At 36.4% G+C, this 23,846-nt stretch overlaps 1 protein-coding gene across 5 annotated transcripts; it reads left to right on the forward strand.

Moving 5' to 3' along the window:
• Nucleotides 1–1,098: 1,098 nt before the first annotated feature.
• On the forward strand, nt 1,099–23,777 carry Ssdp (Sequence-specific single-stranded DNA-binding protein). 5 transcript variants are annotated; one of them, XM_087407856.1, is made up of 14 exons: nt 1,099–1,442; nt 5,904–5,976; nt 6,070–6,131; nt 6,212–6,296; nt 6,440–6,481; nt 6,684–6,770; nt 8,949–9,056; nt 9,543–9,617; nt 9,836–9,884; nt 10,611–10,640; nt 12,437–12,648; nt 12,748–12,918; nt 13,075–13,275; nt 19,862–23,777. In XM_087407856.1, exons 1-14 carry the CDS (start codon nt 1,387–1,389, stop codon nt 19,964–19,966), a joined length of 1,356 nt encoding a protein of 451 aa, XP_087263982.1. In that variant the 5' UTR covers nt 1,099–1,386; the 3' UTR covers nt 19,967–23,777. The 5 variants fall into 5 exon arrangements, with proteins under 5 accessions (XP_087263982.1, XP_087263984.1, XP_087263983.1 ...); XM_087407858.1 differs by lacking the exon at nt 19,862–23,777 and adding an exon at nt 14,638–18,502; XM_087407857.1 differs by lacking the exon at nt 10,611–10,640.
• The last annotated feature ends 69 nt before the right edge of the window (nt 23,778–23,846 follow it).

Raw genomic sequence — 23,846 nt, forward strand, 5'->3', positions numbered from 1 at the left:
TCCGTCGACTCATCTGCGTGTAGTCGTGCAGCGCGTGCGAAATCCACGAGTCACATTTCCGAACTTGCTCGTGTTTACACGACAGTAAGTTCAATCCGCTCCCACTCTCCTCGCCCGTCTCTCGTTTCCCGGCTTCGTTCGATCTCTCGCATCACCGTCGCGTCTCTTCTAGCGGGCTGTGCGGACTTGCATGTGCGTGTACGTGTACGTTAGTCGTGCGTGCGCGCGCATGGGGCACGTATGCGTTATGTACATCGTGCGGTCGCAGTGATACACCGTTCCCGTGTTGCGAGACGCTTTCGAACTGAGAGCACGCGCGACAAAGCGAGATTCGTCGAAGGACGAGAGCCGCGTCCGGCGGCGACAACAACAATAACAACGACAACGACGACGAGTGGGTTGTTCGTCTTCGATACGCAACGACGAGTACCGAGTACGAGGCGACAGTCACAGTGGTTAGCGAGCGAGCATACGGAGTGAAGTGAGCTGACGACGACAACGTCGGTAACGATTGCGATCCAAGACAATAGGACGGCGTCACGTTCGAACGGTAACGCGAATTCGTGAAGGCACGATACCGGAAAAACTGTGAGGTTGCAGGAAGGAAGTCGTAGAAGAAACGATGAGGACTTGGACGGCGGCAGCGACAGCGACAGCGACAGTGCTGGCGACGACGACGAGGCGCCCCCAGCGACGCACCTGAACCAACCGCTGACGATTACGACGATTACGACGACGACGACGACGACGACGACGACGTCGTCGTGATGCGTCGCACCGTGTCGCTCCAGTATCGCGCAGCAGCAGGCACCTCGCTCCAGTTGTGACGCGACGTGTTCGTGACGTGACGCGACGCGACGAAAGCGGGACGGAGAAGACCTTCTTGTCGGCACACGAGTGAGCGAGCGAACGAGCAAGACGTGAAGGTGGTGAGGAAGAGGGGGAGAAAGAGAGAGAGAGAGAGTGAGACGGAAATACCTCCCGCGAGACTCCTTTCTGTGTTGCAGCGAGCGGGAAAGAGACGGACGTAAATTAAAAGAGTGTGTGTGCGTGCGTGCGTGTGTGTATGTGTGTGCGTGATCTGTGTATACGTTTTGTGTACGAGCACCTTTTCCTCGGGGTCGCATTTCATTTGACACGGCGTACGTCGACGACGTAAGCACGCCGAGCAATTACCGTTCGCCGTTCGCTCTCGGGTGAAGCGAGACAGACGCCGCACACGTATACAACACGGAGAACCGCGCGTAGCGCGTCCGTGAGACTCGACGAGAGAGTCCTCGATATCTCCCTTTTTAACTCCACTCTAGCCGTCCAGCGCGGCTATACGAAGGAACGGCGGTGCACTTGTGTTTACGCCAGAAGCATTGACCGGCCACCACGGCGACCATGTACGCGAAGGGAAAAGGATCGGCGGTGCCCTCGGATTCTCAGGCGAGGGAAAAGTACGTATCGTATCATTCAGCGAGAATTGAAGGAGAGTGAGAGAGAGAGGGAGAGAGAGAGAGAGAGAGAAAGGGAAAAATAAAGATGATTGGCGTTCCGTTGTGAAAATTCCGACCGGCCATTGATCGCTCGGTATAACTCCATTTTTCTCGGGCATCCTCTTGCCTCCCGACTCCCTTCTACCCCTCCCGCCACCCCTCTGCGCACCCAGAGACCCCGCTCGCTCCATCCGCGCGGGCTCTTCCCTCTCCACTACCCCCTTCGTCGTCTCGCCGGTTCTTTTTGCTCGGAGCGTGTGCATCGCGCGTACATCGCGACCGGAGAACCCGGTTCGTCGGGTTAATCCAGTTTACCTACCGATGGCCGATGAGCCATTCGTTTGTTCTTCTCTCTTCTCTCGCTTTCCTCTTTTGTATGTTTCTCTCATTCGCGAACGTATATACATGATGATGCTCCCTTGCTTGCCTCTCCTTTCCTCTCTTATATCCGCCCTCCTCCTCCTCTCCCCCCCCCCCAGCGCGAGATCGATTCGAGACTTGATGTGCGAAAGGCTCGATCGCTGACACGCGCCATCGCGAGGAGAAAACTCGCGAGGTGAAAATTCCCGAGGATTTCAGTAATTTCCCCAGCAAATGGACTGGCGTTTATCGTTGGCCATTCTTGACATCTTTTATGTTAAAATGACTCTGAATTTACCGAGTGGAAGGATCATGGTGGTCATGTCTCCTCCTCTTTGAATCTCCTCTTTTAAAAATATTTATAGCATGTTGTACATTTTTTTTTTAATATTTCTAAAATTTATCAAAAATTTTATTTTTTAATTTAAGATTAACTCCTATGTATAAATAATATGAATTCCGTTATATTATTCTTCCTCTTTGTATTAATTTATTTTTAAATAAAATGTTTTATGAAATATTCATTTAAATGATAATTTTTCAATGCAATAATTTAAATAATACTTCAATATTCTATTTTTTTTATTTAATCCTACAAAATTTCGTTTGCAACGAGCCAATGGCCCTTTCTTGACAAATTTCTGAATTCGCCAGTGCAAAATGACAAATAATGTCAGTTTGTTTGCTGGGACATTTTGCGAATCTCTGAATTCCGCCTTCGAGCGAATCATTTTAATACCCAATTCGAAAACGGGTTGGTCCAATTCACTCATAGAATCATTGGTTGCCTTTAGCAAAAAAAAAAAAAACAGCGCTTTACAACTATAAAATTCTTTAATCTTCAGTATACGCAATGATTTTCCAGTCCTTTACTATATATGATCGGTCTTTCGTGTCCTGAATTAATTATCACTTTAACAGATATACAAAAATTACTAAGTGATTCTTACATATACTTCAATATCTTTAGGAAGTATCTGGAAGGTTATGTATTTAAAAAAAAGGTATATAAATGTTATAATTAATTACTCAATGCTCCTAGTTTTTCGAAGAAAAGAAATATAAAGCATGAATGAGATCCAAATTAATATGATTGATCTTGACCTTATTATAGTTACTCATTGAACCTAACTGTATCAATTATTCATATTAAAGAATTTTACAAAAGTTGGAAAACTCTTTCTTCTGCTGAACACTAGTCATTTCATCCTTATTGTTCATCAAAGACTTTCCATTTGAGTCAAGTCGATTTCATAAGTCGTTCTGTCTTTGTTATTCGTATATCGAAATCTTGTTTTTTATTTTCTAATTAATTTGTGATTCATATTTAGCTTTACTTAACCTGATGATAATGTAAAAATTGTGTTTTTCTAGCTATGCTCAATCACTAAATTGAAGGTTTTGTAATGATAACTCAAAAGTTATTCGTTATAAAATCATCAGTTTTTTTGATTAATTAAAGGAAATACAATTTTTACATTCTCATCAGATTAAGTTCATTCATAAGTTAAATTAAGTTCAAGAGAGATAAAATGATGTTTGTGTCGGCTCGTGTCACTAAATGAAAAGCACCCAAAGGGGAAAAAACAAGGAGAAATTGTGCTCATGAGCGTTGTGAGCATGAATTGGAGCAGCCCTGGATCTCAATAATGCGAAACGAACGTCAATGGACGGATGAATATGAGCGATATCAAAATCAGTAGGAAATTAAATCAAGTTGAATTACGCTCGTTTTTATCAATGTAGATTAACTTTAATCTCGGTTCAACTTATACTCATCTTCTCTTAGACTTGGAAAAAGTTGAAGAGTAAGTTGAACCGATATTAAAGTTAATCTATATTAGTGGAAGGAGATATTGGAAAGTTAGATTACAATTAATTAAATTGATTACATTACAATTATAATTACTAGCCGGCGAATCTCACCTATGTCACTTCTTCAATTTGAAATTATTTAGACTGATCGCACGAAGTTGCCGATGTATCGATCTTTTTGTCTACGGCGTTAGGCGATATCTCGAGTTGCCGCACTCGAAAGTTTTTAAACTCAGGCTTCGTTTCTCGCGCCTTTCGTTTCTCTCTATCGTCTTCCTTCTCTAAATATCGCGAGTATAATATATGCTAGGAAAGCGAAGTTCGCTTGAGTGAACAAACTTAACGTTTTAGCTACGGAATGAGGTCGGGAGCAGTCGTTAACTGGAATTAGCCGGTCATAAACCGCCGATGCGACTGATTGTCGTAACAGTCGTAATTAACTCGCAACTCGCGATACCTCGGCCCCTTCCAGATCGCAGTTCTGATTGCGATACGGATTGAGAATTGTAATCCAATCGATCGACCAGTTTGTGGTCTCGAATTCGAGAAACTTCCCATATGGCACAGATTTCCGTAGGACGTCCTGAAGACATCCAGAGGATGTCTCACGTCCGTGTAAAATGTTTGTCTTGGCGCTTTCCATTTATGTAGGTCCATTTCCACCGAATGTAGATTAACTTTAATCTCGGTTTAACTTACTCTTAATTTTTCTCTAATTCTTAGAATTAGAAAAAACTGAAGAGTCAGTTGAACCGAGATTAAAATTAAATTATATTGATAGAGAAATGGGCATTAGTGACATAAGGCACAAATGTCGTTTTATCTCTCTTAGCATTCCGCATTGAAGATTTGGAATTGTGAATTAGAGATTAGAATTCAACCAGTCGGAATGGAATGGATTGAAATTAAAATTATCTGACTCTGAGCAAATTTTAATCTCCAATTCGGAATTCTTAAAACGTAGTGTGACAGCCTTAAGGACGTTCCAATTTTTCCAATTTTGTAATTCTTAACATATAATAATTATTATTATCATATATTGTTAACATACAATAATTATTAATTCTTAACATATAATATTTATTATTATTGTCGCAGATATTATACAGTGATGGAATTGGTTGGGAGGAATTTTTTTTTTAATAAAAAAAGACATACTGCGTAATGACGATGTAACGATATTGAATTATCGTTAAGTTACAGAATCGAGCACAAGAGTGAGCTCCGTTTTACGTATGCACACACTGAAAAAGAATAATGTTATCAACAGCATTATTTCAATATATTTTAATATTTTATTAATTTGAAAATATTTTTGTTGAATCAATAACATTATTAATGAAACAAATACGTTATACTCTTGTTTTGATAAAATTTTATTTGTTTCATTGAGTGTTATTGAATAAATAAATTGTTTTCAATTAAAATAATGCTATTCATTTTACATCATTTTTTTCAATTCATGATGTATTTTCCCCTTGTTGTTCATCGAATATTAAACAAAAATAAAATAATACGTCCTACACATTATTCGTGAAACGGAACGCTCCCCAGGGCCTGGAAAATTCTTGATAAATATCGCGTACGAAAATATACGCAAATACTATGATATATGTTATATATATTATAAATTTCTCTAGTTTTTCGTATGAAGTACACTTTTCCCGAATCAGACCCCTAGACGGCCCCTCGGGGATTAAAGTTAGCTGTGTGCTCCGGAAATCGGAAAATTGAGGATGGGAAAAACGAAATCGAGGATGGAAAAAAAAAACTAAATCGACCCGGCCAGGGAAGATTGTCTAGCTCGCGCGTAACCCGCTTTCTCGCGAGAGGCAATTGATTCGCGCGTGCTGTCAATCACCGTGGAACCGCATACGCGCTCCGCTCCGCTCCGCTCCGATTCGCGGTTTCCGATTCCCGCGCCATGTTTGTATCGCCCGGTTCTTCTCTCGGTGCGCGGGCTCACTCGACGATGCATCCAGCCGCGCGTTGCCTGCCTTGCGCGGGGAAAGTCAGCGTTAACTTCACGTTTAACGAACGGATCCGTGTTATTGTCGAGGTGGCTTCGAGTTAAGTACGGGCTTTCTAAAAAAAAAGAGAGAAAGACGAATGATGGATACCGATTCCTCCTCGTTTACGTAACCCTGCCTGCCTTTTTTTACGTTTCCTCTTGCTGTGTCAAGTTAGTTCTCGCTTGAAATTATCTACTTAATTTTATTAATGGCTAATGGTTAATCATGTTTTCAGATTGGCGCTTTATGTGTACGAATACTTGTTACATGTAGGAGCACAAAAAGCAGCACAAACTTTTCTGTCAGAGGTAGAATGATTTTTTTGATCTATGTAAACCTTTTATCTCTGTATTATTGCAAACTATTGTTTTACTACAATACGATTTACTCTGCTTGTTTAGATTCGATGGGAGAAAAATATTACGCTGGGAGAGCCACCTGGGTTTTTGCACTCTTGGTGGTGGTAGGTATACTATGTTACATTAAAGAAATTGTCGTAGGGATGTTTCAGTGTAAAATAATCGTTATAACATTTTTTTACAGTGTCTTTTGGGATCTGTACTGCGCAGCGCCCGAGAGAAGAGATTCTTGTGAACACAGCAGTGAGGCCAAAGCATTTCATGACTATGTAATTATATTAATGACTCTAATACTCTTTTATAATTCGCATAAAATTATCGATTGTTTGATATTGAATCAATTAATATTAAACATAAATGCGTTTGCATTTGTTTTGCATATTATTTACATTGACACATGTTCTGTTATCAGGGATTCGTGAATAGTGCTTACAACGTCAATGGAATTGCACATGTAAGTTAAAAAATTTATGTCAAATATGTTAATATATAAATCGTTAAGCATATATTTAAACTTTATATTTTAACACTTGTTTATATTGATAATTATAAAGAATCATATAATTAGTATATATACTTTTTTAAATTTAAATATCTTTTCTCCACAAAGAAGAAAATTAATATTAGAAATTGAAATGAAATTGAAATACTTACAGAATGCTGGGCCAGCCCCATCTCCAATTGGTCAAATGCCACCAAACGACGGAATGCCTGGTGGTCCCATGCCTCCTGCTTTCTTTCCAGTGAGTTTTCATAACATAAAAATGTCTTAATATCATTCGTTTTTATCTTTACTTACAGAATACATAAAGTGAAAAAGCTATTATTTTAAATCGGTCGTCACATAATTACATTTTGATTTTACTTAATATTATATACATATTTTGATAATTTTAATTAAAATTAAAAGATTTATTCTATTCAAATTATTACTTGTGTTGTAGTGATAGCATTTTTTCTGAAATAGTTTCAAATAAATTTTATACAAAAATCATTAAATATTTTGAAAAACAAAGATATTAATGCTTTGAAAATTTAAAATGATTTCAAATATAAATCTAAAGCGTATATTTTTATACACTAGATATGTGTATGTGTGCATTACACACATACACACACACACATAGTCATGTATTTGTTATCATTGTTATGCATAGTCCTTTATTAAAAATTTACACTTGATTCAAAGCATAATAGTACACAATTAAGCTATTTTAAAAATAAAGATTGTAACCTAACCAAATCTAGTAAGAAAATATAATTTAATTAAATTAATAAATTAAGAAGAAATATATAGAAAACATCTAAGTAAGTAAATGAAGAACTTGTTAATATTTAATTTAGGTTATTGTTTAGAAAATAATTATCGATATAGATAATTTTAAATAATTTTTAAATAAGCTACATATGTAAATAAGTGACAGAACCGATTTTTGTACAATTTGTTCGTCTTTCTTTTGATTGCGTTCGAAAAATGAATTATATGTTATACATTTTTACATGATAATTATTTAACTTAAATATATTTATATATCCCTATTACCGATAAATATACACACATTAGCCGTAGTCGTGATTAACTTGTTTTGAAACAAATGTATATTCAAAAGACGTTCTTATGTCATGCTTGTCTCTATACTGTATATATGTACTTACTTTCTCTCTGCTCTCTATCTAATACTTGTATGTGCGTTCTTGTACCATTTTCACTGTTTCATCTTCTTGGCGCATAAAACAAATCTAGAAACTCTATGAAGAACAGGATTATATAGATGTTAGAATATATTTAGAGCACAATATTGTGGTACAGTAAGCATATCATGAAGAGTATATTACTTTGTGCTGGTCATGTCGCAGTAACACAAAAAGATTGTAGGATAGAGACATTATTGTTCCATTCGTCATATACAAACATTTATTTGCAAAATATAAATTGACATTTTAATATTTTCTTAGATTACATAGCCAGCCAAAGTTATATTCTTTAGAATGTATGGGACAACTAACATGGAAGCCTGCTTAGAAATGTAGTTTAGTTTTTTTTACAAACGATCCATGATATTATTTGTATTATTTGACAAACGTTGATTTCATAGATATTATTATAATAATTATTTGTTATATGATTAATTATATATAAAAATTAAAAAGATTTATAATTTTTCAAAATACATGATATATGTATGTAAATATGTATGTAATTCTATAAATTTATAGTTTAATATATAATCATATATAATCATACATTTATTAAAGATTATAATTACATGCAAAAGATATAAATTTTTTATCTTTTCTTATCAGTATTTAAGATTTATTCTTTATTTATTTATATAATGGTATAAATATGATCTTATATCATTGATTTTAATGATAATATTTATGACCATTTATTATAAATGAAAAACTAGAAATAATATAAAATGTATGTGGAAAAAAGAAAATTAAGAAAAGTATGCATCTGTTGCTTGTCAAAGTAGTCGTCCCCTACTAGATTAGAGAAAAATAATATGCTACACAATATGTGAGTGATATAAATTGTTTCTAGCTCTCTCTACATACATAGGTATCCTGTAATGCTTAGGAATCATCATATATTCTTTCCAACGAAATCGTTTTACGTTCTATAACGCTGTACATTTTATAATTGATTGGCATCTTTTCATATTCTCTTGTATGTCTTGTTTCACAGTTTAAAATCATTTCATATACAGGTTGTAATTATGAAAAGAGGGTGCACAACGACAGAAACACTGAAACGTCATTAGAACGATTTTTCCTAATTACAACTTTCTGTCGGATAACTTAAGATGCTGAGACCGATCATAGTATTAACACAATCATCCCCAAAGCCTTCTAGTCTAGCTGTTGCCTGGATCGCAGTGTTGCTACATGTCTGTCGTTTGCGTTGCTTGTTGCAGAACAACTCGACAATGCGACCATCTCCGCCCACACACCCCTCATCACAGCCATCCCCCCAGCACCCCCAGCCACCCCCGCCCCCACACTCGCAGATGATGTCCACCCAGGTAAGCCTCATTCAACACATACACTCTCACTCATGAAGAATCACTTATTCCGCTGTGTCATCGCACCATATCATGGTATAACCGAAATTCATAATTGTCGCCACAATCGCTATAATTGTTTCCTTCATAATGTCCTTCGTGGTTTTGTCTTTATACAGAAACATAGGTTTATTAAAAAAGTTCTACGATAGTTTAGAATATTATGTTCATGTTATATTATAAATCTCATCTACAAATTTGGGCTTAGGAATGTTGTGTAATGATAACCAACTAATGTGCTGCGATGAACTCGAAATGCATATTTTATGGCCTATCATCTCACGGATTGCTTATTGTGGCTGCCTGATATTTATACTATATCTAGTCAATTCTGTGTATAGTAATCATGATTGACACTTTATGGATACTTAATTTACACCTTCCAATTATGAACTCAATATATTTTGTTATATGATCAATTTGATGAATGTTTATTTTCTGTTACAGTTTATGGGCCCTAGATATCCAGCAGGACCACGACCTGGAGTACGTATGCCACAAATGGGAAATGACTTTAATGGAGTAAGTACGAGAATTTAATTCATATATTATGATTTAAATAAATAAATAAATAAAATAATATTTACATATAAAGTGCCTTTATTTTGCCAATGTCTATTTTACATCTATTCATAATTTTAATTCTTAAATATATTTAAACCTGTATTGTAGATATTATAAATAACAGTATTATAGATATTATAAATAATAGAGTTATAAATTTGTTATTTTTTTTACAGCCACCAGGACAACCAATGATGCCAAATAGTATGGATCCTACCAGGCAAGGTAAGAGATCTTTTTTATGCCAGTGTTTCATTACTTTTTTCTGGCATTGACGAGAGTTGCGAGAGAAGAATGGCATAGACGCATGCGTACCAAAAACCACACAGCAATAAACGAATAAGTAATATTTTAAATTGGATTGGATTGCTGTGATGTGGAGTGGATTGGTTTTTGAATTGTCTAGTTACAAGCAGTGGTGTAGTTTGTGTTCGATTGTTACTGCTAGATATTCAGTCTTGTGTATTTTAGTATGTAAATGTATTTCAATAGGTCTTTTTATCAAATATTTTATTTGATATGCTTTTATATAATTTTTTTTATTTTTTTTATATAAATTCATGTAGTTACATATGTCATATGTATTTTTCAGAATATTCTATCATCTCATAAATTTGATTTGAAAAAATGCAGTTTATATCCTATTTTTAAACTATTACGAATTAATGAATATAAAAATTCAAATATAAAAATATTATGAATTTTTACGCAATAGATAAAATGGCTTGGCTCTCAATCCGTTTATATGATTTAATTAAACACATATATGTCAACATGATTATTCCAGTGTATGTTCAAGAATAACTTTTAAATAATTTTTTAATAAATTGTGTAATTATTAAATTCAAAAATAATTTTATCTACTATACCACTGCAAAATAACTAGGCTTTACTACCATGAACCTGACCTTACCTACCTGCCGTACTAATGTGTGCTCTTGTGTTCCTCAGGCGAAGCTGGAGAATTTGTAGGGTGGCAAGGTAGGAAGCAACCCAAATCACACTCACATGACTTAGTCAAGCCTAACTTTTATTTTTTTCTCCTCCTTGCCTTCGATTTTTTTTATTTTCATTTTCATAATTGCACCGGCTTTGCCCTTTTGCAAGATGATTTGCTCATCCGAATTAGCATCCAGCATGACAATCGCAATTGAGTACATAGACGTGTATATTTGGTTTTGTGCATAATAAGTAATTTTTTAATACAGTTTATATCGACACATTACACAATAACTTTGTAATACTTTGTGTACATTTAAAAAAGATCGTTACTAATGTATGTGTGCAAAATATATTGGAAATATTTATATATATATATATATATATATATATATATATACTGGATGAGTTTTTTAACCAGAGACTGTAAAATATCTGGAAAAATAAGCATTGTACGAAAAAATATTCCAAATAAATCTTAAATATTTTTGAGGGAGCAATTCTATCCCGCAAAAGTTAGCCACCTCCCGCCCTCCCCTCCCCTCCCCCCTGGGGGTAGTGCTGGAGGTAACTTTGAAATCTTAAATGGGAATCCCTACTTTTTATTGCAGATTTGGATTCTACATCCAAAAATCGTCAATTTTGATAGATAGCACTGCATTCGGCGAAAATTGGTTAACCTTCGTCTTCTTCAAGCGGAATCCCCATGTTTTATTGCACAATGATGCTACGTTGAAGAAAGCAACTTTTATCTGAAACATGTTTTTCGAATTATTTTAGATGTCTACAATAATTTTTATCCGTTCTTAGCTTTAGGGATTAAGTTATCTATCAGGAATCGAAAAAAAAGGTTTAGATAAAATTGACGTATCTTTGGACGTAGAATTCGAATCTGCAATAAAAAGTAGGGGAAGGTTCCCATTTAAGATTTCAAAGTTACTCCCATCCTTAGGAAGGAGTGGGAGGCGGCTAATTTTTGCAGGATAGAATTGCTCCCTCAAAAACATTGATTTATTTGAAACATTTTTTTCATACAATGCTTATTTTTCCAGATATTTTGCAGTCTCTGGTTAACTCATCCAGTATATCTAAATTAATGATATATGTAAATGTACTTTTTTTTGCGGAATTTTTTTGGACATTTTTAAATTAACAAAACGTATTTAAATCTGTTATTATAACAAGTTTAATAGTAATTAAAATTTGTTGCGTATTATGAAATCATGCTACATGCAAATAGAAAAGATAGGCTTATCATGTTTGTGTTTAGTAAATATATTTTTAGATTATCATGTTACGTTACATCTTTACGAAATAATATTTAATTGTGATCTGTAGATGTTACACTATTGCATAAAATCCATAAAACAAAAAATCGCTTTTATCTGAAATTAAAATTTAAGAATTTTTTTAAGAATTTTTTAAGAATTTTTAATAATTAACAGCTAACGAAATTATTTTGTTTTTTTATATTCGAATGTATAATTGTTCGCAATTTAATACCATGCTGTTTCTATCTTTAGCATGAGCTTTTCACTATGTTAATTTGTGTGGTGACAGTTGCTTGAACGGCATGTCATCCACCAGCTTTACCTTGAGCTCGACTTTGGCAAAGCATGATTCAATTTGACTCTCACTTTAAGCCCGCACTTAATGTTATCGCACATGAAGCCCATTCTCACACACAAGTTACTTTATCTTAAAGTTCACAAATCCATAATTTTTACCGTTTAGTCCACAAAATCGTAATTAGCAGTTAGCATTAACATAGAACTAGAACAAACGTTAACAGTCCCTTATTTAACGATTGAATTTACAAACTCTACTTTCTATCATAGGTCCACCAGGAATGAACCCAATGAATCCAAGAATGAATCCTCCCCGAGGACCAGGGATGGGACCGATGGGTCCTGGAAGTTATGGCCCAGGTATGAGAGGTCCACCACCCAACAGTACTTTGGGTCCAGGTGGACCAGGAGGTCCTGGAATGCCACCGATGAGTATGGCTGCTCCAGGTGGTAGACAACAATGGCAACCCAACACATCTACGGTATAGATAAATACATATCAATTTTTATTTCTCGATACATTTCTAATATTTAATATTATTTTAACGAATACAAATATCTAACATCTTTTTGTGATGTAGCCAATGAATTATTCGTCGTCATCGCCGGGCAACTACGGAGGGCCGCCTGGATCAACGGGTCCGCCTGGACCCGGTACACCCATTATGCCTAGCCCACAGGATAGCAGCAATAGTGGAGGAGAAAATATGTATACCATTATGAAGCCTGTACCTGGGGGAAATATGCCGGGTGTAAGTGGCTAAATAATAATAATTATTTATTATATTTTAAATTTATTAATAAGCTATATCTGGGTTGTAAGTTTTTTTTATATTGTCCCAGACAAATAATTAATGTCTAAAACATTTATATATATTACATGCAAGCAATGCTATAACATATTTTAGGATTTTCCAATGAGCGGTGGGCCTGAAGGCGGTCCAATGGGACCTATGGGTCCTAATACAATGGGTCCGGTTCTAAACGGTGACGGTCTCGATGGGATGAAGAACAGTCCAGCGAATGGTGGTCCTGGAACACCACGGGAAGATAGCGGCAGCGGAATGGGTGATTATAATCTGGGTGGATTCGGAGCTCCTGGAGAGAATGTAAGTATGCACAGGTTGTTTGATAACTTTTTCTAATGATCACACACTCGACGTGTTGTTGTGGATTTGTATGTCATTGATCTGACTAATCACCTCTTTTATTCATTGTCTTTATGTTGTATATTAATCTAATTATTTATATTGTGTATTAATCTTTAAAAATTTATTTTAAATTATTATCTATCTATTTATTTATTTATTTTTGTGACATACGAATCCATGTTACAACTTATTGCCCTTCTAATCATCTCAATTAACAGCCACAAGCGCTTCTATCAGTACGGCGGATATTCACATATTTTGCTAAAATAATATGGGTTCAGTCTCGTTCAAGGGATTTATCCTCAGCCTCGCTCCAACAGGCTTGTTAATGCTTTCTTACAAGAGTATCATTTGTCCCTATAAATTTCTCGGAAGGTGTTCTGTTTAATCACGCGTTACATGGTATTTTGGTAAATTTAATCAGCGTCATTTGGTCGCATCTAATATTTGTCATAACTGTATTCGCTGAAATTGCGTCTAACTACTATCACACTAACAATAACGTCTAACGATGCAGTTATAAAGTGGGCAGAAAGATGACGAGACTTAATATAATCAATTGATTTTTAATAGTTTATTATTTATATTGATTTTATGAAAAATAATTTATACGTATTTATGTAAGTGTTTCAAGTTCTTTCTGCGTGCTTTATGATAATGAAACACCAAATTACTTTCGTGCGACAAAGTAATTGAACTTTTGATTCAATCGCGTATACGATTTTACATGCTAATCTTATATGTTGTTATATGAGATTATCAGTAGGATATGACAAGGAACAGTCACGACGTGTCATTTTCGTCTTCGATTTTGCTGAAACTTTGGCGATTTATTTGATAATTGAAAAGGGCCGACAAGATGTTTTTATTAAAAAAAATTTGTACTTATAAGACCGGAATTAAGTTGGTCTCTATAAAATAATATTTATAAATTTATTTAAACATTGTTTTTTTTCAGAATAAAATTATTATATGTAGCAGTAAATGTATATATATATATATATATATATATATATATATATATATATATGTATATAATTATTTATGCGTAATTTTCATTTCCGATTTAACGCTCCACCTTACAAATTTCTTTTCAAACTTCTTTTGTATTTATTGCACGCACGTGTGATTTCATCTTTCAAACGGAAGTTTCTATGAGCAAAGAAACAAGAAATGTGTTTTTTATCTTCAGTTATCCTGATAATCCGCAAAGTTTTGTCATAATCTAGAAGTGTGACGGCGTCGCGGACGTTCTTTGCGAGTCTTGCGAAAAGAGTTATCAGTAATCACGTACGTGCACCTTCTCTGTATTCTCGACAGTTTTTTTAAAAAATCAAGTCGCCTTGGAGCCAGCCCCGAGTTCGTAGATGCCGTAGACTTCGCACATGGTGTGCCGGTTATATACATGTAATGCGGAAAAACATCGCAGTTTCGCTGCGTATTCACGTGTTCCATGGTGCGTTCCGGCTAGTTTCGCTATAGTCCGGCACATGTAGTGGTTCAAGTTCGTAGCAAGCCAGAGCGAAAAAGAAAAAAAAAAGTTAATGATATTCGTGTTAAACGCAGCGTGCGGTCGCTATCGATTGCTCCTGCTCGATTAGGATTAGCACTTAAGCGCTCATTAATTGAACTACTATCACTAAATGGCGCAGATACTTGAGCAACAATTATTCTTACACGTGCGCTTCGCCGTGTTTAGGAATATGATATGTATATGCTTTGTTTAAATACTCAAAAGGTTGCAAGACTAGATATTTTATAATTCTTTTTTTTACGTTACTATGATTACACCAGGGATTGAAAACGGTAAAAAAAGCTGATTACTTGTCGGTATTTATTTGTGTGTTTCATATATATTTAATATATATGAAATATATAATAAAAATATATAATATTATATAATGTTATGCAATAATCGAAATAAAAATGAATTAGTATAAATAATATTGTTATAACTTTTTGGTATTATAATGATATTATTACTAATTAAAGTATTTATATTGACATATAAATATGACATATAAATATGACATATAAATATTAAATATAGATACTTTTACTTGATTATTGTATTCTTTTCTTTTATAATTTATAATGAAAAGCTTTTCAGTTGTATATCACGTTTGACGCAGAATAATATAATTCAAGATATTTATGATATTGCGATTTTATAAAAATAAATACATACATATATATACATACATATATATATGTATGATACCGAAATAATTGCTAGTAAAATTGTTTCCATCTTCAATCCCTGGATTATACCTATATTTTACTACGGAAGCTAGTTAATATTTACTTAAGAGATTTGTCAGATTATTTTTTATTATTTATATTTATTTGACAATTATACATAGGTCGTAAGTAAAGGTGCCTGAAAAATTACGTGAAGATTGTTACATAAGACACACGTTCATATACACGTTTATACACATACACGATAGAATATACGTATATAACTATCCGTATATAACTACTGTGATTACTGATCGCATTATTAATCGATTTTTACATTCTTGTTTTCTTTTTTAATTTCGTTTGAATGCACCACTCTGAGTTGTACTTGATACTGAATTGATGTTTGGCGCGTTCTTTACTGCATTATAAAGTTAAACGGTGTAAACTGTAAACGGCAGGTGAGGGTTCCTCCGAGAAGGTGTATCTCGCGCAGTCTTTTTACACTTAATGTGAATCTAGCAGTTTCAACTTTCGCACATCTTGCAATAACGATCACGAGACTGTAATAAAGTGAACACAGACAGGATGACGCAGACCGAATCCCTCCAATTATTTGCTCACAGTCTGTTCCCAATATTAGGAGCAGGCACTCTGTTTTTCTTGCATCCGTCATTAGCTTTGCAAATGGAAATTAATGTATCGTACATACATTTCTATAACGGGATATATACGGATTACTGTTTCTTGCTCGCGAAGCAAAGTTGATACGAACGCATAGAAACGATTAACGAATTAATAATAATTTTTTACAAGGGAAGCTCGCACTGTACTGTAAAATCTCTAATTGCCAATTTTTCTCAATCGGGATATCCAAATTTTTAGAATAATTAGATGTAAAGTCGCATCGTGTTTCTAATCATTTTCTAAAACTTGATCCACAATGTGCTCTTTGCTTTTTATTTCTTGCTTTTTGCTATTTTTTAACTTTCGTCTTTTTGCCTCTTATCCTATTTTTTCGTTTTCCGAGTTGACATTTATAACTCGTCAGAATAAAAAAATTAATGAACTTCGGAAAAGACAAGAAACATGATTGTTAATAAAATGGTCACAAAGAGATGAAAAAAACCAGAAACGGGGAGCCAAGAGTACATTATAGATCAGGCTTCATGCAATCCGTGAATATCGCTCGCGCGGTGATAAACATATTAAATTAATTAGAATCATTCCTTTTAAATTCGTGCAGAAATTAATCAATGCGCGTTTCGTGATCCCTAACACTTAGTTTCGCCGTCGTTTCTCGTGTAAACTATGTAAAGCTCGTCACTTGCTCAATTTTTAGCGTCACTGTAGAACGAAAGGTGGAATCTCTTTTGAAAGCAGAATTTTTAATCTACGTACTTTTAATCGTTTGCGACTCGAGTAACGATGATTTCATGTAAATTAATCGATCGTAGCTTTCACCTTTGACACTGGTAGCTGATTGACATTGTACAACGGTAAAAGCGGATCTCTCAGCGAACGGTAGTTCAACAGCTCGAGATTACGCGATATTGCGAGGCGAATGGTTTACTGCAGGTAGCTTAAATGAAGTACTTGAGAGAGAAAGAGGTATATAAGAAAAATATATATTTGTGTATATAATATATATATATATATATGTGTATATATATATATATATAATATATGTGTGTGTATATATATATATATATATATACATATGTATATATATGCAAACGTTAATATTTTTGTATGAATATAAGATACGTAGACATGCGAGTACTGAACCTTAGAGAGCGAATATAGATAGAGAAACGGAAGATAAAATGCGATGAGGGTGAGAAGCGAGAGATTTCCCGGAATCCATCCGTCCGCATTGATTATAGGTCAGTACCGGACTATACTGTGCTGCTATTAGTTATGTTTAAATTAACTTATGCCGAGACATCGATGGAATTTTATGTAAAAAAAAAAAAGAAAAAATACACGGAGAGAATGGTGAGAGAGAGAGAGAGAGAGAGAGAGAGAGAGAGAGAGAGAGAGAGAGAGAGAGAGGGGGGGGGAGAGGAGTGAATGTGCGTATGCGCAAGTGCATGCTCTGGGATCAAACGGCAAGACGCTGCAAGTTTTTTTTTATTGTCTCGTTGTGAAAGCTCGTTTTTTTTTTTACAAAAGCTACCTTGCTACGAACGTTCTTGGGCGTTCTTTAACGCTTCTCATTTCGGTTTGGGATCGTGGATTAACAGATGGATCATTAAGAAAACAGAGTATTTTGCTTCACACCATTTATATATTGTCAAAAATTTGTATACTTACACATATTTTGCGACAGATGGTAAATGACATAATGAACGCGAGGATAAAATACATGAAATAATTATGAATTAATTATTTGCTAAATTTGCGATCGCGCGGATGACGTGATGACGGATTTATCTTGTAATTAAAGCTTGTCAATTTATCTAATCGAAATTGTTTGCCGCCTGTCACAAAAGATATTGCAGGATAGCCTCGCAGAACGTACTGCTTGCCGATATCCCGGAGTTCTTGCCGTCTTGCCGTTAAGCCCATACGTCAAACGGAGAAAAGAAAGTACACGCGCGCTTGTGGAGTCGTATAATCTTTTCTTTTTAATGCGAGGACGTACAACACGAGTCAATGAGTGAAGGAAAAGCTCGGCAAAGCGGCGCATTAAGGGTACGAAGCTTGAAACGCGATTCGCACGACGAATCGCAATTGTCGATATTGTTGATCTCCATGATAATCGTTTCCTCGAGCGGAAACAATGCCGATTTATTTCGCGATGTTGTTCCTAGTTCATCGATAACAGTAACAATAATAGAGACTCGTGAAACGGACGGGCGCAGTTTGGTACCCTTAATGCCAATTTACTTGATATACTCCTCGTTGTAAGCCGAACGTATCGCTGAATGATAACATAATTAATATATGCCTATAAGCCAGGCGAGATCGAGACAATAAATGTAATCCTGTTACACTGAGATTATTGCGTTTTTCTTTTTTATTTACGATTCAATCCGAGGGGTGCTGGCTATCATCGTATTTATATATAACTATCCGTCTCCGTGTATTTGCACTTGTGCTAATCACACAACACACATCACTTGTGTTTCACTCGTCGCTTTGTTCGTACCATCCGTCCAATTAGCGCGATCAGTATCTACTCTTTAAATGAAAAATCGCTGACTTTAAGCCAACTCTTGGACACTGATCTCCGCTAAGTCGGACGTTGCACCACTATCGCTGGCGGCTGTGGAACACATTGTCATGATCGATGTTGCACTCTCGTTGAACGTTTCTCGAGTGTTCTCTCGTATTCACTGCGTATGAAATACGTACCGGACTAGAGCAGAACAGATAGCTGTATATAGTACTAGCCTGTACTGACCTGTAGCACATGGATGCGTCAGCGCAAAGCGTATCGATGGATTGCGAGACACGAAAAAATAAGCGGAGACGAAAATTCCGAAGGGGCGGAAGAGTCTTCCGCTAAAAAAAAAAATGGGGGAGAAAAAACATAAGTGTGTGAAGGACGACACGTCGAGTTTCTCTAGAGTACCTTTTTTTTCACTGTACTACCTGTCGTTTATAATCGGTGAGGTGTGCGTGCGTGGGGGGGGCAGGCGACGATAATGAATTTTTCGTTGTGTTTTATTATTATTTTTATTATTATTATTATTATTATTATCATCATCACATCATCATTAATATTATTATCGTTATTATTCTTATTGCTGTATTATGTTCAGCTCGACACGGGCTTCACTATCTTACGTAACGTCCATGTGTTGTGGGTCAGAGCACCCTTAAGCAAACAGTACCTCAAGCTCCAACTTTTCTTCCGGTTCCCGACAACGAGACCGACACCTCCTCAGTGTCCCTGTCCCACGGAGTTTTTCGTTTCACGAGCCCGGCCCCTTCACGACGCACCGCCATCACGTTGCGCTTTTAAAAGCGTTTTATTCACCGGCCAGCGTTTTCACACACGGGGGTGAAGACGGATTTTATTTCGCGGGACTCCTCGGTATTCGTCCACCGTCGTGGCTCCTGCGAGTCACGATGATACATACGTTCTCTCCTTCGTTATCTGGGAAGAAATTACTGGGCAGATTCCTGGTATACGCGTTCCTTACGCGCGGCAACGAGAGGAAAATATTTGGCTGGACATTTATCGCTCGGGCTATGAAAACTGGAAACTCTTAACCGAAATTCCGACGCGCGATTATCGAGGGTCCCGCGAATCACGCTGGTGAAAGACGCTGCGCACGGAAAAACTTGGGCAAGGTTGATGGGCTTGCCTGATCGTTTACGTGTAACCGGCCTGGTGTTGGTTGATTCGCAGGATCAGACCGAGTCGGCGGCCATCCTGAAGATCAAGGAGAGCATGCAGGAGGAGGCGAAGAGGTTTGAGAAGGACTCAGACCATCCCGATTATTTCATACAATAACTCTTCACGAGTCGTTGGACCCCGAGACCAAATTAACAATATAAGAGATAAACGCAATCGATTTCCTTTCTTCCTTTAGTCCGAGAAGGATTATTTCCATTCTCTTCTCCCTCCCTCTCCCCTTCATCTCTCCGTCTTCTCCCTTCGCCGTGGAAATCACTCTCCTCATACGTTTCCTATTCATCCTTTTCTCGGATGAAACCTTTGCTGCACCTCACCACGTATAAGATCTTCCTCTCCTCTCTTCTTTCCGAGCCGTCGAACGGCGTAGATCGATCTCCGTGAAGAAGGGCGCAAGAAGGATCTCTTGCGCGCATTGGTGATCCATTCTTTTTGTCGCGCGCTGCTACAAGGAGGACCACGATGTCAGGACGAGATCAGGGAGAGATCTTCGAGACAGAGACAGAGAGAAAGAGAGCATCGATTTCGCGCGACTCTCACATGTCGACCGACGTTCTCGCACAGCGATGTTGTACAGTATCGAACATTGATAGTGTTGTTATCCTTGAGGTGGATACGTCATTCTGAGTGAACGAGTAACGCGGTCGAGCTTACTTAAAATTTTCCGCAACGTGCGGAAATTTCCAGTCGAAGCAAACGCTTATCGGATACTCGAGTAATCGATCGTTCTCTTTTTTATCTGCATTCCCTGTATGCGAAGTAAATATTTCTCGAACTTCAGCTGGTTAAAACTCGCATTTACTATACGTTTGTTACTCGTTCGCTTAGCATACGTTCACTCTTAGGATACAACCGCGAACGTTGTTCCAATATCTTATTTAGTGATGACGAAAAGAGAGAGAGAGAGAGAAAGAGAGAGAGAGAGAGAGAGAGTGTGCGTGTGTGTGATAGTATTATATTAGTATAAACGTTAAATTTCTGAAATTTTTACGATTACGATCGTTTCCAGGATAAATCCGTGAAATTTTCTAAATGATCTCAATCGCAGTTCATTCGTTCTGTACAACAATCTCCATTGAGATCTTTGTTATACAGTCAAGTTCGTATCGTACAATCGAGGATTGGTCGTCCAAGTTAATTATGATTAACTCTTTGTCTGTAGCTTTATTTGATTGTGATTTGGGAAGAGCCGGACACTAGCCTGATCATAGCTAGTAAAATTGAAAAATATGTTGTTAATTGAAACCTAATTCGAGGGTTCGAATCAAATCATTGATTATCGTCATAGAGCCCAAGGACAAGGTTGATCGACGCGTGTGATGTGGACCAGAAGGATTAATCGGTCAAAAAAGAAAAAGAAAGAGAAACGAAGAATATTTCATTATGTAGCCATGGATATGTAAAGTCGCCAGTAGTGGCGCAATAAGACGTTTATAAGCACAAGGATGAAAGTTGCGTCGCCTGAACGTGGAAGATCTTTGGTATTTCGTCACGATCGAGGACCAAATTTGCTTCTACTATACGATAAATATGCGATTATATCATCATGAACCAAAGCAAGCTTACAATGAAAAGGAGGAATGTTTAATTTACATGTGGCCGGTTACAAAGTATTTTGCTAGGACTTGTACTCTTCCGCGATTATGTCTTGTGATGATCATTTACGATTAGTTTCATATTGCACGATTTAGTATGTTAACTTTGTGTTTATAAAATGAACTTGAGTATTCGAAGTTGTCTCACGAATTTTCTTTCTCTATTGAAAAAAGAATAACTATAATTAGTTATGATATGTAAAATATGTACTTCAATTTCAATTTAGCACGTTTAATCTTTATTTTCACCAAGATGGTGGATTTCGTAAAAGATGGTGATATGATAATGCAAATATTAGAATGTTTTCATAATTATTTTGAATAGATATTTTTTATTTTTGATCGGAAGTAGCGCTCCTCTTATTTAGTTGATTTATTTATGTAACAGTCTTGTTTCTTATAACTTATTATTATTAAATATTATATTATAATTATTTTATAATTATTAAGTACATTATGATATTCTTTTATAAGTAGTGCAATTCGATTTATTTGAACGCAATTCTTGCATATGATATTATATAATTTATATTGAATAATATTGGTGCATATATAGATGGTGTTTTTGGATACTACAGACACCAAATATTTACGATTTGTGAGAAACATGTCTATCTAAATTAACAAAAGTATTTGTTTTTGAGAAAATAATTACGTCTGAGCGATTGTGCTTTGTGGCCGGTAATGAATGATTGTTAGGACGTTTATTGTAACAAATTTAATAGACAATGATTGGATGCGCGACGTTTTTATATAATTCCAATTCGTACGTGAGAATGATATGCCGTACATGAGAGAAATTTCTTTAAGATTTACATACGATGCGGTTTCTACTTAAATGTAACATACTCGTTTTACTATGCTAATGATCTATTGATTCAAATATCTATAGCACTGAAAAGATCATCGGATTTCACTGCTGTATCATCGATTGTATACAATTGTTAAATATCGTTTCAAACGCATCGTTCTTTTCATAAAATCAAAACGCACCCAGTATATCTTCGATAATTTACGGATTAATTTAGCAGATTATTATTTCTTCTTACTTTCGAAAGGAAATAAGAGAAAAAATGGTAATCTCGATCGCTCTCTCTCTAGCGTTGAATTCAGGATATCCTACATGGTATTTTGTATAAAGAATAGAATATGTAAGTTCCATAAGAAGATTTTCTGCGGATCTTCTCTCTGGCCGCTTCATTCATTTAGTCTGTTCTTTCTGGATGCACCTTCTACGCTTTTCCTCTTCCTTTTTTCTCTTTCCAAAGCGTAAACGTATAGTTGCTTCGTTTTAAGTGTAGAAAGCGTGAAAAGAGTTGCAGCTGACAAGAACAGATCTAAATGATCAATCGAAATGTATCGCGACGGAGGAGGATATTAGTAATTTTATTGTCAAGTTATTTTGATCCAATCGGATCATCCAAGATGATGGCAATGGATCATCGCAATCCCTAGATGGGAGCTGCGCCTTGCGTTACATACGTCCTTGTATATGTATATTGCTAAGTTCTTAACTGTATGTATTCGGACTCGATCGTTATCTCGATCCCTCTGCATTCCTTATTTAAGAATATATTTCGGCAGCGATATATGCGAAAGGTGGTTGTAAAAAAATGAGAGAGAAGAGAAAAACGAGAATTTATCCCGAGGGAAAGGCGCGTCTAATTCCTTCACTATTTCAAGCAAGAGTGAGTTATCAAGTCACGAACAGACGTGACTTCTATGGACGTTCCTCTTTAGCGACGATCTTCTCATGGGATCGAATGAAAATTAGGAAGCTGATAGTGAGAGAGTTGAAGGCCGAAGTTCGAGATAGTGATTGAGTCCCCGTTTATTAGTTTCGCGATCGAGAGGGACCGATATCAGTCGCGATCGAAGGGCATGAAGAGAGGAAAAAAAAAGAGAGAAATTTAGGTATTATAAATCGAGTCGCGCGCGCACACACAATTCTTCGCGGATCAGCTGAAGAAATCGAAGCGGATCAAGAGCTCTTGATCGCGCATGGTCGACGATTCGTCGAGAGGGGCGACTTCTTCGACGATGGCGCGCCCGCATATTCGGAGCGGCGTCCACCCTCCCAACCACCCCTCGCGTCCGGTCCCCTCTTTTCCCCTTGTAATTAATTTACATACGCGTAATCATTATAACATACGCGTTCACACACGGGCTGTAAAACTCGCGCGGCAAACCTCACGCATTCTACGGATTCACGCATGATCTATCGATATAATTATAGAAATACCTACTACGAATATAGCATTCAGTAGCATAAATAATAAAGTAATTAAATAAATGTCATCTGTATATCCTACCAAGCCTTGTGTTTTGCGTGCTCCCAATCTTGCGTGACGACGACGGATAATTAATTCTAATGACGAGTTGTT

Source organism: Acromyrmex echinatior, chromosome 7, assembly GCF_024713525.1.
Source record: "Acromyrmex echinatior isolate Ae372 chromosome 7, ASM2471352v2, whole genome shotgun sequence".
In the NCBI taxonomy this organism is placed as follows: Eukaryota; Metazoa; Arthropoda; class Insecta; order Hymenoptera; family Formicidae; genus Acromyrmex; species Acromyrmex echinatior.

What these genes read in the sequence shown, in the direction of transcription:
- Ssdp (XM_087407856.1), top strand. Translation starts at nt 1,387, where the DNA reads ATGTACGCGAAGGGAAAAGGATCGGCGGTGCCCTCGGATTCTCAGGCG. An exon ending in CCAAAGCATTTCATGACTAT is followed by an intron (nt 6,297 to 6,439) that starts GTAATTATATTA and finishes TTCTGTTATCAG; the next exon opens with GGATTCGTGAATAGTGCTTA. An exon ending in CGCAGATGATGTCCACCCAG is followed by an intron (nt 9,057 to 9,542) that starts GTAAGCCTCATT and finishes TTTCTGTTACAG; the next exon opens with TTTATGGGCCCTAGATATCC.